Here is a 14,168-nt window from a genome sequence, read left to right on the forward strand (position 1 = left end):
TAACTATTGTAAAATCTACGGCCTCTCGAAGGGTGGTTGATACCAGTCGATGCTCTCGAGAAAAATATGGATATAAGGTAAATTTACGAATCTATCAGAGATTATATGCACGTAACATATGCGAGCGATAGCAATATTTATGATAAGAACTGTAGAATTAGAAGAAAGACGCTGAAATATGATTTATTCAAATGTATTTAGAAGTGAGAGTGGACGCGATAATTTCTTGCTCAATGGCGGCAAATTTCAGATCAGAGTGAAGATAATAAATATTTCGAAAATCAGTTATTTATCGAGTTTATAATCAATTAGAAAATTCAATTTTCATATTAAAAGTAGTGTATATATAATAAAGAGTACAAATAAAATTCGCATATATAAAATCAATTAAATTATGCGGCGAATAATCGAATAATATATTCATGAAAATAAACAGACGGGAGTACACGGTTATTTTTGCAGAGGAAAAATGTCGAGTCAAGTGGTGGGTTGCCTCGGACGTTGTCATGGACAACATAATGCTTCATACACGTAATTATAATAGCGCAGCATGTTGTAATTTGATTAATCGACGCGACGACGCGAGCTTTGTTGCATCGACCTGCTTGTTTGACAATCCGCTCCTTTCAGTTATTAGGCCGGCTTCTGCCGATAGTTGTCCCATGTCAACTATGTTTGCCGTCTAATCAAACGACAAAGTCATTTTGTTGTATCACACTGAGAAAAAGTTGTTAACTATGACTAAACGTTCAACTAATTATTACTTTGTTAATTTATATATATATGTAAGTATTTAAGTCAAAATAACATGTCGTTTTTAATTTAAATACTCCTATATGTTTAATTAACAAAATAGTAATTATTAGTAATTAGTTGAACAACTTAAGTAGTTAATAACTTTTTCTCAGTGCAAGCATTGTTTATTAATTCCTTTTTCACGATTGTTTAGAGTGATTCACACATCAGATTGTTTTAATCTAGTTATTATTGGGATCTTATAATTAAAGTTTAAATATCTTTATATTTTTATAGTCTTTAAAGACATAAGAATATATAATATTAATATATTTAATATTATTATATATTTTAATATATTAATATATAATTATATAGTAATTAAATGAACAAGTTGGTAGTTGAGCTGAGATATTTTTGTTGATATAGATTATATATATTTGATTATAATATTAATATTTTTAATTAATCTTATCCTGCTATTTTCTCAAATGTAAGCTACATTAATTTTTGCAGATATATTTATCACATTTTTCACGAAGCTGCATAGAAGCTTGTTTTAAAAAATAAAAATCTTACCAGAATATTTGATAGATTTATATTGCTGTTATTAATTATTTATATAGAATTTTTATAGAATTATTATTTAATTATTTAAGAATTCATATAGAATTATTATTATTACGTATGTATATATATATATGAAGAGCTTTATTTTTTTAAACAGATCCAAATCACATTTTTCACGAAGCTGCATAGAAGCTTGTTTTAAAAAATAAAAATCTTACCAGAATATTTGATAGATTTATATTGCTGTTATTAATTATTTATATAGAATTTTTATAGAATTATTATTACGTATGTACATATCTGAAGAGCTTTATATATATTTTTTTCACAGATCTAAATCACATTTTACACGAAGCTGCATAGAAGCTTCTTTTAAAAAATAAAAATCTTACCAGAATATATTTGATAGATTTGTATTGCTTTGATATATATAAATGTAAAATGTGCATGCATATGTGTTTTATACGTTAATGCTTATAATTGCGAAAGTTCCACTCGAACTGCATCATGAATGTGCAGAGATTCGCATAATATTCACCGTCAGGCGCCGAAATTAGACGGGAAAACATTCATTAATGTAGCTTAGAATATTATACGAATTGTCCGGCCTCATAACGCATCGTCCTACTGCATCTATAAATGTCACACGTTATTACAATATGTCGCAAGAGCGCGTAATAATGTTATTGCGCGGAGCCTCATTTTCGATATTCGAATGCCCATGAGAGAATGAGATTTCACGATATACACTACCCATCGCGTGCAGTTTAGCTGCAGATGAAATTGTGCGGAACGACCTTGCGCGTTCGCAAAAGCCGAGGTTGCAAAGTTTACGCGTTTACGCGACAACGATTTTTATTTACGCGCAATAAATATAGAGACGCGTGTTATCGCATGGTTAAAAAAAAACAAGCGAAAGGTGCTTTATGAATAAATAAATAAATTGTCTTTAAATAAGGAAGGATCATTTTTCAGCTATCTTTAGGAAAACTACGACATTTGGCGACAGAAGCTTTTATTTTGTTTTTCATTAATTGATAATTTACAGAAAGATGTTAAATTTTGCTGTAATGGAAATGTAATTAATTTTCCTATATTTCTACTTCTATAAAAAAAAGATGATAAAATTTTATGTAGCTCGAAGATATTATTTTTGTTTATTTAAACTTTTGACAATTTTTTTGATACAAGTTAGGGATCGATTTTGTGTATACAGAAGAGAAATAACATTTTAATTGATCCTCGTAGGAACATTTATCCCGAACGTGATACGAGTGAAGACGACGAAGGTGGCGAATGAAAGCAAGAAGAAAATATTTGCAGGATATAGCTCTCGAGGGATAAAGTTACCGAGTTGGTGCTTAACTCAAAGCACTTCCGATGTGCCACGCAGGAGCTATTATACGGACACCAGTTTTCCTTCTCAGGACTTCAACAATGGTAACCAACCGCTTGGTGGATCCGCTAAATAATCATCTCCGCATGCGAGGTAAGTGATGATTTTTGGCAAACAATATCGTTTGACGTATAAAAAATGATGAATTGTTACGTTGTGATATAATATCGTTACGAGATATATTTCGTATATATATGTATATATAAAAAAAGTTATTAAGCGTAAAAATAATTTAGGGTGTTCATGTCAGAACAGCCTTCAAAAATTTGAAATAAAATAGGTGATTTATACTGATAAAAATATATAAATCTATATATAAGTATCTTGGAGAATTTATGAATTGTTCATAATTTTTATAAAGATAATTAATTTAGAATATATATTGAAGAGATTGCGACGTATATAAGCTCTTTTCTGTATATATATATAGATAGATTATTATCATCAGTTTTTTAATTACATTTTACGAGATTTTATGGACATTCTGCAATAATGAAATAATACACAAAATATATTTTTTGTTCTCGTATAATACCGATAATTACTTAGCTAGTCTGTGTAATATCGCGGATTACCCTCTTTTCGATATACAATCTTATCGAGTGTTTATCGAGCAGTTGAAGAGGAGACTTTTACGTAGAATGTAAGCGTAGTGCGCAAATTTATCGATTATATTTTATCAGACTTTTTCAAAAAAATATCGAATTTTTTTTAAGTATTAATTGAAAGAGATGTAAAAGATTTTTTGAAAAAAAGACTAAATATTGAATTTATAATATTGAAAAATATTATCTACTTTATATATTAAATCCACCATATGTACACATTAATTTTAGCCATCTGTTTTAAATTTCAGTAATCTTATAAATTTATTTAAAAATTCCAAAATTTTAACATTTGCTATATATTAATCTTACGATTTAAAATTTAATTTTAATATTTATTCAAAAGCCTTTAAGCTTGAACAAATATTTAAAAAATGTTCAGTAGATTATTTGTGATTTACAAATAGATCAAACTAGCTCAAATAAATTTAAATTTATTTTCTAGCAATGGATCTTAATTACAATAGACAAAGCACAAAAGTATCTTATAAATTATATTTTAACTTTTACAATTTTTTCTGAAATTAAAAATTTCAATAATTTAAAATTATGCATAAAATAACATTTTTCTCAGAAAAACTGTCATTATAGCACGATAAGGAACCTGGTTAAGAGATAGATCTTTTTCTCACAACTTTCATTAAAAATCTCTCAAAGTTATTAAGCGTAGTTTCTTTTGGAGATCAAAGTTTTTTTTAATTGCAAAAATGATTAGTACAAATTAAGACTCCTCTTTCCTCCAGGTTCGAGGATGAGAAGAATTAATTTTTACTAAAGTGCGAGCGCGTTATCGGCCATTGGGCGATTCGATCCGCCGCGCCAAACGCGCGTCAGCATCACTTTTTTTTATCACTGATACTGCGCGGAGCGTAGATAGTGGAAGTAAAGTGTCGCTAAGCCGCCAGCGATACGCCCACCTGAAAGGTAAATGAAAGATCAGTCCAAACGCAAACATACACAGTGGCTCGAGTGGCTATATCCACGCTCGAGGGCCGGAATGTTGCCCCGAATGATGATATCCCTGGCATACGTGCGCTCGCCCAGAAAAGAGTCTGAAAAAACAACGGAGATGGTCAGTCTCGTTTCAAGAGACGCCGCGTAAAGATTATCGTAACCGAGAAAGAAAGAGCTAGAAATAAAAATCTTCGAGGCATTTTAGACCCCTCTAAATGATATTGCGTGTCCCCCTCATTCCGAAGAGAGAAACCCTCAAGGAAAAAAGTTTTCTCTATATTTGTCTCTCTGGTATAATCGTATCTATTCTCGTAAATGGCGCCTTTATGGTTATCTGGCCTTGACATATATATGTAGAATATTTCTTTTCAATAGGAAGAAAGATCTGAAAATATATGGCACTCGTTATTGCTTTTCGCATTAATTTTCTATTTACGGGAATTAGTATTTAAGTACCGTAAGTACTAGCCTGGATATATTTTCGCTTAGGAAGGAAAAAAAGAGAGAAAGAAGTCAATCTTCATTTATTTTGTTAATATTTTAATGCATAATTAACTCCCACATTTTCTTGTCTAAAAATATCAGGAATAGCTTTCACAGTTATTATTTTTAAACTGCTTTACGATCAACATCATTGTTTGTTAACTTTTATAGTCAGAGTTTACGCATGCACATACAATGCGCTTTTCTATAGAAAATGTATAATGGATCTAAATATATATGCATCTCTCGCTGAAATCTTTCTTCGTTATCACGAATTTATGATAAGCTGCTTATAAATATTTTGTGTCCTGTAGCATTAAAAATTCATCTCTAAAATTGCTAACTTAGGAATTTTAAAGTCATAGAATTCATAAAAGATAAAATTAGAAATTTGCTTCTGCACATCTCTATAATGAAGGGAAAACTTTACGAGTTTTAATGAATAAAATACTTTGCGTCCATTGTTTTTATTTTCAAATTATTTTAATTGTTTTATATATATCTTTTTCTTCTTTTTGCGTAATTTTATTTTTATGCATTTAAAATTGGTGAGCTACTTTTGCCATTATTATAAGTGACAAAAAATAAAAATTACGAGAACATAAATGTAAAAAGTTCAAAACTTTTCGTTAAAATAATTTTTACAATTCTACAAAATAAGATTCTAAAATTATGTGATGTGAAATAATATCAATCAACCTTTTATTTCCATCAAATGGCGTTTCGATCATCCAACAAGTTCAAACCAAAGCTCGAAAAGGATACATTATCTATCGCGTTTGTTTTTTAATTATTTAGTCTAATTTGAATTGAAATTGAGAGAAAGGGAAGAAAATCCGTCATCGCACATCGAGAATGTAACTTTGGTTCACCGACTTATCTTTGAAAAAATGTGCGCGCTTTACACCCATCTCCGTTTGCTAAACGATCGCATGCGGTTAGAGAGGAGAGTAAAGATGCATGCACAGACATCGACACCGAACTATGGTGACAGGCAGCCAATATTGTCGAGGCAAGAGGGCAAACAGCGTTCGAGTGTTTGCTCGTGGAAAGCGTTAACGCTCTCCAAGCGAGGGTTTTAACCACGCTCGATCGACCCGCGAATGCACGCGTAATTTATACGATGTGTTGATGACAGAGGGAGAGAGAGATAGCGAACCTGGGACATTCGCGACCCCCGCGAATAAATCCGTCATAAAATTTGAAAAATTGCATACGCGATATAACGTAAAAGATGGCTTCGTATGCGATAAGCGGATCACGCGCGTGCACTTGCTCGTTTTTATTTCTCCATTGTTGGGTAGTAAGCTCTCTTGTGCGCGCGAGAGGAATCATTTGAGATACTCGAGATCCGAGCTGTGCGAGTCGCTGAAAAAATAATAATTTGCCTCTTCAATTCTTGACAGAGAGAGAGAGAGAAAGTTATTTCTAAAATGAAAAATGTATTTAAAAGCGACACACATTTGTCTCGATTTAAATGAAAGTAATTTTTAAACCCCGATGAATCGAACACAAAATAAAATTCTGTTAGAATTTTCGAATTAAATGAGAAGTCTCAAAACAGTGAATTTATTTTTTAATGGCATATGATTCCGAAAATATTAATATCTACAGAATAAAAAAAAATGTATATGAAATATGGAGATTCTTAAAGTCTCTTTTGATTTTTTTTTTTTTAAATCAATATATAATATTATCGAGTCTCGACCCTCTCTCGGAAATGTTTTCCTCATACACAAGGTTTATCGTTAAGTGGTACATCGAGCTGTTGTAACAACAAAGCAACGTACAACGTACGTACCTAATGAGATTAAGGGCTCATTCGGGCCCGTTGGCTTTCAAGATTTAGCTCTGATCGAATCCTGCTCGGGTATGCAGTATTGGTTTTTTGTGTACGCAGTTTGCGATGCGTAACTCCCGACACGTGAACACCCGCAGGTTCATAGGCAGCTTGTCGATTTTATGGATATAGCTTGTATTTCATGCGGCCTTTATATAAGCGTTTAATACAGTGCACTTTCAAAAGCGTGCGTGCAAGCTACAGATTCATTTGAAAACATCTCGCAAACGAGATTTAGCAGCTTTTTTTCGTCCAAATGAAATTGAGCAGCTTCTAGAAAGAGAAGATGAGGAGAGAAAACAAGACCAATTTTGCGCGCGAGAGAAAAGATGAATTTTCTATTTTAAATTTAATTAGAAAGTCCTTGTGATGTTTAAAAAATAAAACGCGGTGAGGGAAGTGAAATGTATGTGAAGGTCGTCGTGTTTGTGTAGCAGCGACGTCCCGAGGCATTTAGCATTCAAAATTGTTCCTTTCTCCTCACATTCATATTTCTATTATTTTATATAATGCACGAATCAATATATAATATGTTTGCCTTTCCAGCTGGCTTTACCTTTTGTTCGCAATTTTGCAAATTTAATTTTCACATTTTACGAAATGAATTCTATTATGCTTGTGTTAAAATAAATGAGAAAGATATAAAGGTAGTTAATTTTTTAAGTTGATTAAATTTAGAATTTGTAATGCAGCTTGTTCGGTATATAATGAAGAAGATACTGAGAATTATAATTTGTTTTTATTGTTCGAATATTTGCGTTCGAGAATTTTGTTTATCCGAGTAATGCAATGAATATATATAACATTTGATATTCCAAACGGAATTGCATGAGTACGTCATGGATACCTTTTAAAGTAACGTTTGTTGTTGAAGTAAACATCACTTGCGACAGCTATAAAGACGAACTTCTCATGCATTTCGATGAATTCCTAGGAGTTTGATATACATGAATATGTATATACGCGAAAATACACTTGTATTTAAGCATCTAAAGGACAAGGCAGAGAAATGATCTCTTATCAGTTTCGAATATAATTGTTATTTATCCAAATTTACTTGAAATTACTTGTTTTTACAAGACATTTTACAAGACTTAGCCTATGTAACTAATACTATATTATTTGTTATTTTTTATTATATATTATTTTTTATTTATGATACGAAATTAATATAATAACGTAATATACTCGGTTTATTATTTTGATTGAGCTTAAAATTGCATAAATAAAATTAGTAACGAAAATGGTTTATGAAATTATCATTTCACTTCGCTTATTTAATACAAATTTAATATAAAATATATTTCAGATTTATAGTTCCTCTTTACAATTTATTTCGACATACTCGTCATGACATAATATATACCGGAAATTGTATTTTAGCATTAAGAGATTATATAAGTAGACTAAGGATTTTATGTACAAAAAATTATGAATTGAGAAAATTGAAATCTAAATTATATAATAAAATAATTTAAACGTTTTATATGAGAATAACCATACAAATAATAAGAATTTTTCATCAGAATATTCTCTCCTTCTGAAGCAGAGAATCAAAATTGTGAAATGTCAAAAGAATGTGGCGTAATTGTGCCGTAAAGCCAGCTGAAAATTAAATCGGACGGATTAAAGTTTGATGCTGTCGTTAAAGTGCGTAGCTATGCTCCTTTTTAATCAGATATTTTACAGCGCGATTAATTGCGCGAAATTGGATCTTTGTATCGCAGATCTCATTGCGTTCGGTTTTATCCTAGTCGTTGATTGCTTCGGCAATCCTAAAACGACCGGAAACACCAGGATTTATTTCTCTCCGGACGCAAAAGGCGCGAGCGATCGATCTCGCCTGTTAAATTATTTTGCGCGTTGAATGGAAAAACTTGTTGCACGAGGTCAGTATTGCGTATCTATACATCTGACATGTAGAAATTGCAAAAATCGTTATTCTTGTAAAGTGGTAGTCTATACAAACAGAATAACGGAAAGAGGATAAATTTATAAATTATAATGCAAATTTTTAATTGGGTCTTTTTCATTTCTATTCAATTATATATATATAAATTTAAATCATTTTATTAACCTTTCATGCTTTTGTAGAGCCAAGTTAAATAGTATAATTAATGATTTTCTGATTTTAATGATGAATTTGCAAAACTGATTGTAGGCGAAATTATTACTGTTTTAATTGACTTTTATCTCGCTTATCTTTTCGTTACCAACTGTAACTGCAAATTGCATCGTTAAATGAGTTGCTCTATCGTAATAATTATATTCAAAGCATTTTTGAGAAAAACAAAATTGCAACCCATATTTTTTGCGTATAATTGTATGTACATATTTATGAGAAAATTATGTCGGCCGGATTATGCTCTTTTTCTTACGTCAGAAATATGAGTACATTGCGTAATATGTATGTAGGTACATATTGCTTTAATGTAAACTTTTACTATTTAGGTGGTTTATCAGTTCTTCATTAAAAAGTTTTAACAGCGAGATATGAAAATTTCGTAACGGCAAAAAAATAAATGTATCGGGAAAAATTAATAATAATTTTAACCACATATTTTTTTTCAATCTGCAGAAAAAATGCAGAAGAACATTTAAACAATAATTTGAATTTTTAAACTAGATGCTTATAATTCGATAAATTGCTCTTGTTTTTAAAATTCCTATTAATTAATTTATTATTTTTCAAAATTTCTTTTAATTAATTTATTCTTTATTCTCGACAGTTGAAAGACTGCAAAGCTTATACGTATTTCGTAACTGACATATCTTGACGGATTGAAGAGAGGTGGAAATTACATTATTCGAAATTCACAATCCAATTATTTATTCATCAGATTTGATATTTTATATTTTACCGTACGTATCGTAAGCGGAAGCATAAAATTCAATATGTCGCATTTATTCGATTGGATCCCTAAAAAAAATTGGATTCACGAAGGCTGCTAGATTTTATCTTCTTGGTCGATCTGGGACATCCGAGGTAGCCCATGTACGTATGTATTAATTTCTTCTATCCTGTCGTCAACACACACGCCACCGGGATCTTCATCGGCTTTAGTTGCCACTTGTGACGGAGAGCTTCCGGAAGTGGCGTTTCCGGAAGCGCGTCATCCGAGTAACGATCATCGCTTAACCCGTTCAAATTACGTTGACTTAATATGTGAACCTGTATTCGAACATACGATCATTATTAATTATTATTATCGCTCGAGCTTTGATTTTATTGAATATTAGAAAACAATTTTTATATATTTTAATATTGTCGATAAATCATTCACAATTAAATTAATTTTTGGCAAAAGTTTGACACCATCTTGCATTTTAAATATTAATTAAATAATAATTAAATATTAATTAAATAAATAATGCATCTTAGGACATTAAGAAATATTTTCTTTTGGAGACTAGAAAAAAATGATGCGACTTTTGCGCTTTTTTCCAGAATTTTTGTCCGCATTCTGTGCAAATATTCACGAATGCAGATAGCTTTGATTTAATCTCTAAGTTAATATTTTGTTATTAATGATGCGGAGAAATGCGTTGCAAACAGTTATTAGTCTAACATGCATAAGCATTCAGTCGTGTCGTTTTACAGCATCGTTGGTCCATAACAGTTCCCGAATGAATAATCACACATGTAAATTAGCTCAATTAATTAGAATTGGCCTGCGATATCTTATCGTAGACGAAATGAAATAAGAGCACTTGAATTAATTAATCTTTGATATTAATAGCTTTAACTTCTCACCTTAATCTCTCTCGCGAATATATATATATGTACTTATGTACAATTATATACGTATATGTTTTGTAGATAAATTCTTTTCTACCTCACGTACGTTTTTTTTATACGTTATTGCATATCCGGTTTACCGTTCTCGTTTGGCTTCTAAAAAACGCAGACAACTCCTTTAAAAAAAACAATATGTATATTTTTATGTTTTCAGTCCATTACGAGCTGCGCTCACTTCTTTATATTTTTTCTAAAAATTGAGAAAGCATTTTGTCCTATTGTGTGTCATATTTTGTTTCTAGAAAATATCAAAACTATATATACACATATGTATATCCACATGTGTGTGCAGATAAAGAGCTTATACCTTTCCATCATAAATGTTAACGGTAACACGTAGTAATTTAGGTCACGATCAATGAACAAAGTCGTTATTATAAAATAAATAATGATGACAAGCTTCGAGATGACAGAGAAAAGCGATCTATTGAATCTTACATATTCATGATTCGGGAGATAAAAAATATAAGCTCACATGTACATATCCCCAACAGCACACATATCCCGAAAACGTTCAGAGAACATCCTGAGGATGTCCTCTAGATATCTTTCGAATATGTTGCGCTATTAAGGATACGCAAAACTTGCGATACAAGGTTAATATTGTATAATCAAAGCATGGGCAAATGAAACGCACACGAAGCCTAATTAAACGAAACCCTATTACGACAACGTCGGCAGTAATGGACAATTATTCAGGATATCGTCGCTACGATCGGCCGCTAACTTATTATTGCGGCGGCGATGTTTATCTTCGTGGGTGAGAAGTTCGTTGATCAATAAGCCGGCGAGCTTACGCGGTCGGCGCTAATTAAAGTTGTGTATACTTGCACAGTGGTCGACAACCACTTATGCGACCGACGCACCTAACGCGCGGTAATACGCTACTTCACGCTATATGCTGGACTATATTGTACGATTATCGATTGTCGCGCGATCTTACCATGTAGTGAAGCAGTCGACAGGGATTGAACTTGCTCTGGCAGGCTTTCGGCTTGCAATGCGACGCGGTTAGATACCTCGGATAGTGTCCTTCGCCCAGGTCTCTTATTTCGTACTGTGTCTCGCAGGTGCATTGCAGGGACTGCGAAGAATGCATCTTTTTGGCGTTAAATTACTCTTTTTGTTTTATTGAATAAATTACCCTTTTATTGAATAACGTTAATTCGCAGGGGATTAAAGTTGGAATTTTTTTAAATATGAGACAGCGACGCGAATTCGGGAAATTAATAGTGTCCTTCAGCCGAGCTTTTATCTACTAATTATCATTTAATTATATATAATATATATATACATATAATATTCATTTATATTATAATTTAATTATATATAATATTAATATATAATATAATTATATAATATATATAATATATAATTTAATTATATCATTATAATTTAATTCTTATATGAATTATTCCTCTCCTTCCTCCCTCTTCTCTATATAAAGGACTGAACAAAATGACGATTCAATTAGAATGGCTATTTAAGACTTGCAGATATTTTTTGATTTTGCAAAAAAAACACTTTGGTTAATTTAATAATAAATATAATTATAAAAACCAATTATAATATTATACGGCTTTTTTATAAATAACAACAAGAAAAGATATATAATTCGCTGAGAGAGCCTATTGCTGATGTACCTGCGCGAAGACGACGAAAATTTAATTTTTCGCAATTGTTCCTCAACAAGTCTAAGCAAATTTCGTGCTTCGGGTACATAATAAGACGGCGAAAAATTAAGTTTTCATCGTCTTCGCGCAGATATATTCGCAATAGACTCTCTCAGCGAATTATATATCTTTCTTTGTTGATAAGTATAAAATTTGATTATGTCGTTTTTTTATGTCATTCAAATAGCTATATTATCTGTATATTTTTTTTTATTAATCTTATAATTTTTTTTTCAAAAATTATTTTAAATCCAATTCTCAAACACGATTCGTTTCTTTTTTTTATAAAGTCATCTATCTTATACTATGAAAGATAGATGGATTGTTCTTTATTTTCTATCTTATATTGGCAGGAAAATTTTTAATGTACATACATAAAGAGTATGTTAGATCGATGTAAACGAAATTGTTGCAAACTAGATTGTAGGAGATATCTAAAGTGATTTACGATTTGAAACACGCTCACTGCTATTTTCTATAATTTAAAAAAAATACCTCGATTTTTATCTACCTCGGAATCATCCTATATTTTCATTTACGAAAATTGTAAGTAGCAAGAGCGTATGCAAGAATGTAAAATTAAATTAAATTTTCCGCCGCATGCGCCGAGGAATATTAATTATTATATTCGCAAGCGCAGAAATAGAGCAAATAGAAAGAATCTAACTAACAGAACCATTTGTAATAAAATTAATGAATAAACTGAAAAGAGATGCGAGAGTAGAATAGTCATCGCACGTGGCTTGATAGTTTTTCTAACGAATTCGTTTTCGACCTTTCAACGTTAGTCAAATATCACAAAGTGATATATATATATATATATATACGATATATATTTCGAAACTCGTTGTTTTTCGTACGATTGCTGACAATTGTTTCATTGTCACTTTGTGTACTACAGAAAACGAAGGACGCGGAATAAATGGATGATGCGACAGGAACAAAAAAAAGAGAACGAATTCTCTCTATCTCGCGTACTTTTTGCCTATAGTATGGATTGCATTTAATTACTCGTTACATCGTTACTGCTATTGTCGCGAAATATTATCGGAATTTTTCCATTTTCCCAAAAATGTGCGTAAAAAAAGTCATAATTTTCAGTTATCAGTCCGCGGAATGATATTTATAATCTTTGATATTTATAATTCACGCTACGATACGTGTTCCAAAAAAACTATTTAATTAAAGATCATTAATTCAGAATATAACATCCCCACATGCGTATGATAAATTGAAACCCCCAAAGTACGATACAAGGGATATTTTACTCGCAACAAAAAGTTCTCTAAATTAAAAAAAAAACAAGTCTCTTTTAACTTAAAAAAACGCCATTCCTCTCTTCTCTAAATTATTTAAACAATGAATATACTGCTTTAGGAAGAACCGCAAATTCTCCTGCATATTATATCGCGAAATTCATCACGCGAATGATGAATTTGTAATTTATTCTGGGCCGAGAGCCGACAACGTCGTGCAAGACGTTGGCTTGCTCGCGTAAAATGTCTGGAAGAGGGAGAAATTGTTGCAAATTATGCAAACGTACTCTCGTTACGAGACGCGGCTGCAGACCGATCCGTTTAACCTGCTCGAGTCCCTCGGGACGAAAGCTGCGCTTGTCCTCGTAGAAGAAGGTATTTCGATTGCCCGCGATGTCCTCGCGATCGTCCAGGAGGAACTCCGGCGCGACGACCTGCTCCTTCCATCGGTCGATGGACAGGACCTGTCCCGGATCCTCCGCCAGCAAACCTTGGATTATCACCTGATTCCGTACATTCAAACGTTTTGCATTTTTATTAAAATAATAGGATGAAAATTCACTTATCTTATCGTAAGATAAGATTGCACAGTGTCCCTCGCCAGAAGCTGCTGAAATCAATCAGCTGTTACTTTTAATAACGCTTACAATTAGTGCAGAAAGCAAAAGGAAAATAAAATATAAATTTTGGATTTTTATTTTATCGACAATAAAGGCAGATCATTTTTTTCAAACGTTATACTGTAGAATACACAATTTTTATTTTAGTGAGCTTATTTTACATTGAGCTGAACTAATTTCTTTCTCAACAATTTTTTTAAGTAATGAAACAATTATGAAATAGTAAAATTTAATCGT

General features: G+C 31.6%; 1 protein-coding gene and 1 long non-coding RNA gene across 2 annotated transcripts in view; one reads left to right on the forward strand and one right to left on the reverse strand.

The window, feature by feature from the left end:
* The window catches only part of LOC146722962 (uncharacterized), a 19,319-nt gene continuing 5,151 nt past the window's right edge, over positions 1-14,168 (forward strand). Inside the window, exons 1-3 of the long non-coding RNA XR_014924842.1 lie at positions 1-77; positions 463-531; positions 2,554-2,794. This is a non-coding gene — a long non-coding RNA (uncharacterized LOC146722962). The remainder of the gene's footprint in view (positions 78-462; positions 532-2,553; positions 2,795-14,168) is intronic.
* The window catches only part of LOC114941118 (prothoracicotropic hormone-like), a 5,192-nt gene continuing 420 nt past the window's right edge, over positions 9,397-14,168 (reverse strand). Inside the window, exons 2-4 of the mRNA XM_029316005.1 lie at positions 13,599-13,814; positions 11,326-11,466; positions 9,397-9,755 (exon numbers count right to left, since the gene is read on the reverse strand). Coding sequence (XP_029171838.1) covers positions 9,600-9,755; positions 11,326-11,466; positions 13,599-13,814 — 513 coding nt within the window. The 3' untranslated portion in view covers positions 9,397-9,599. The remainder of the gene's footprint in view (positions 9,756-11,325; positions 11,467-13,598; positions 13,815-14,168) is intronic.

The sequence above is a fragment of the Nylanderia fulva genome, unplaced genomic scaffold (assembly GCF_048542155.1).
Source record: "Nylanderia fulva isolate GAGA-0341 unplaced genomic scaffold, ASM4854215v1 Scaffold25, whole genome shotgun sequence".
Lineage (NCBI taxonomy): Eukaryota > Metazoa > Arthropoda > Insecta > Hymenoptera > Formicidae > Nylanderia > Nylanderia fulva.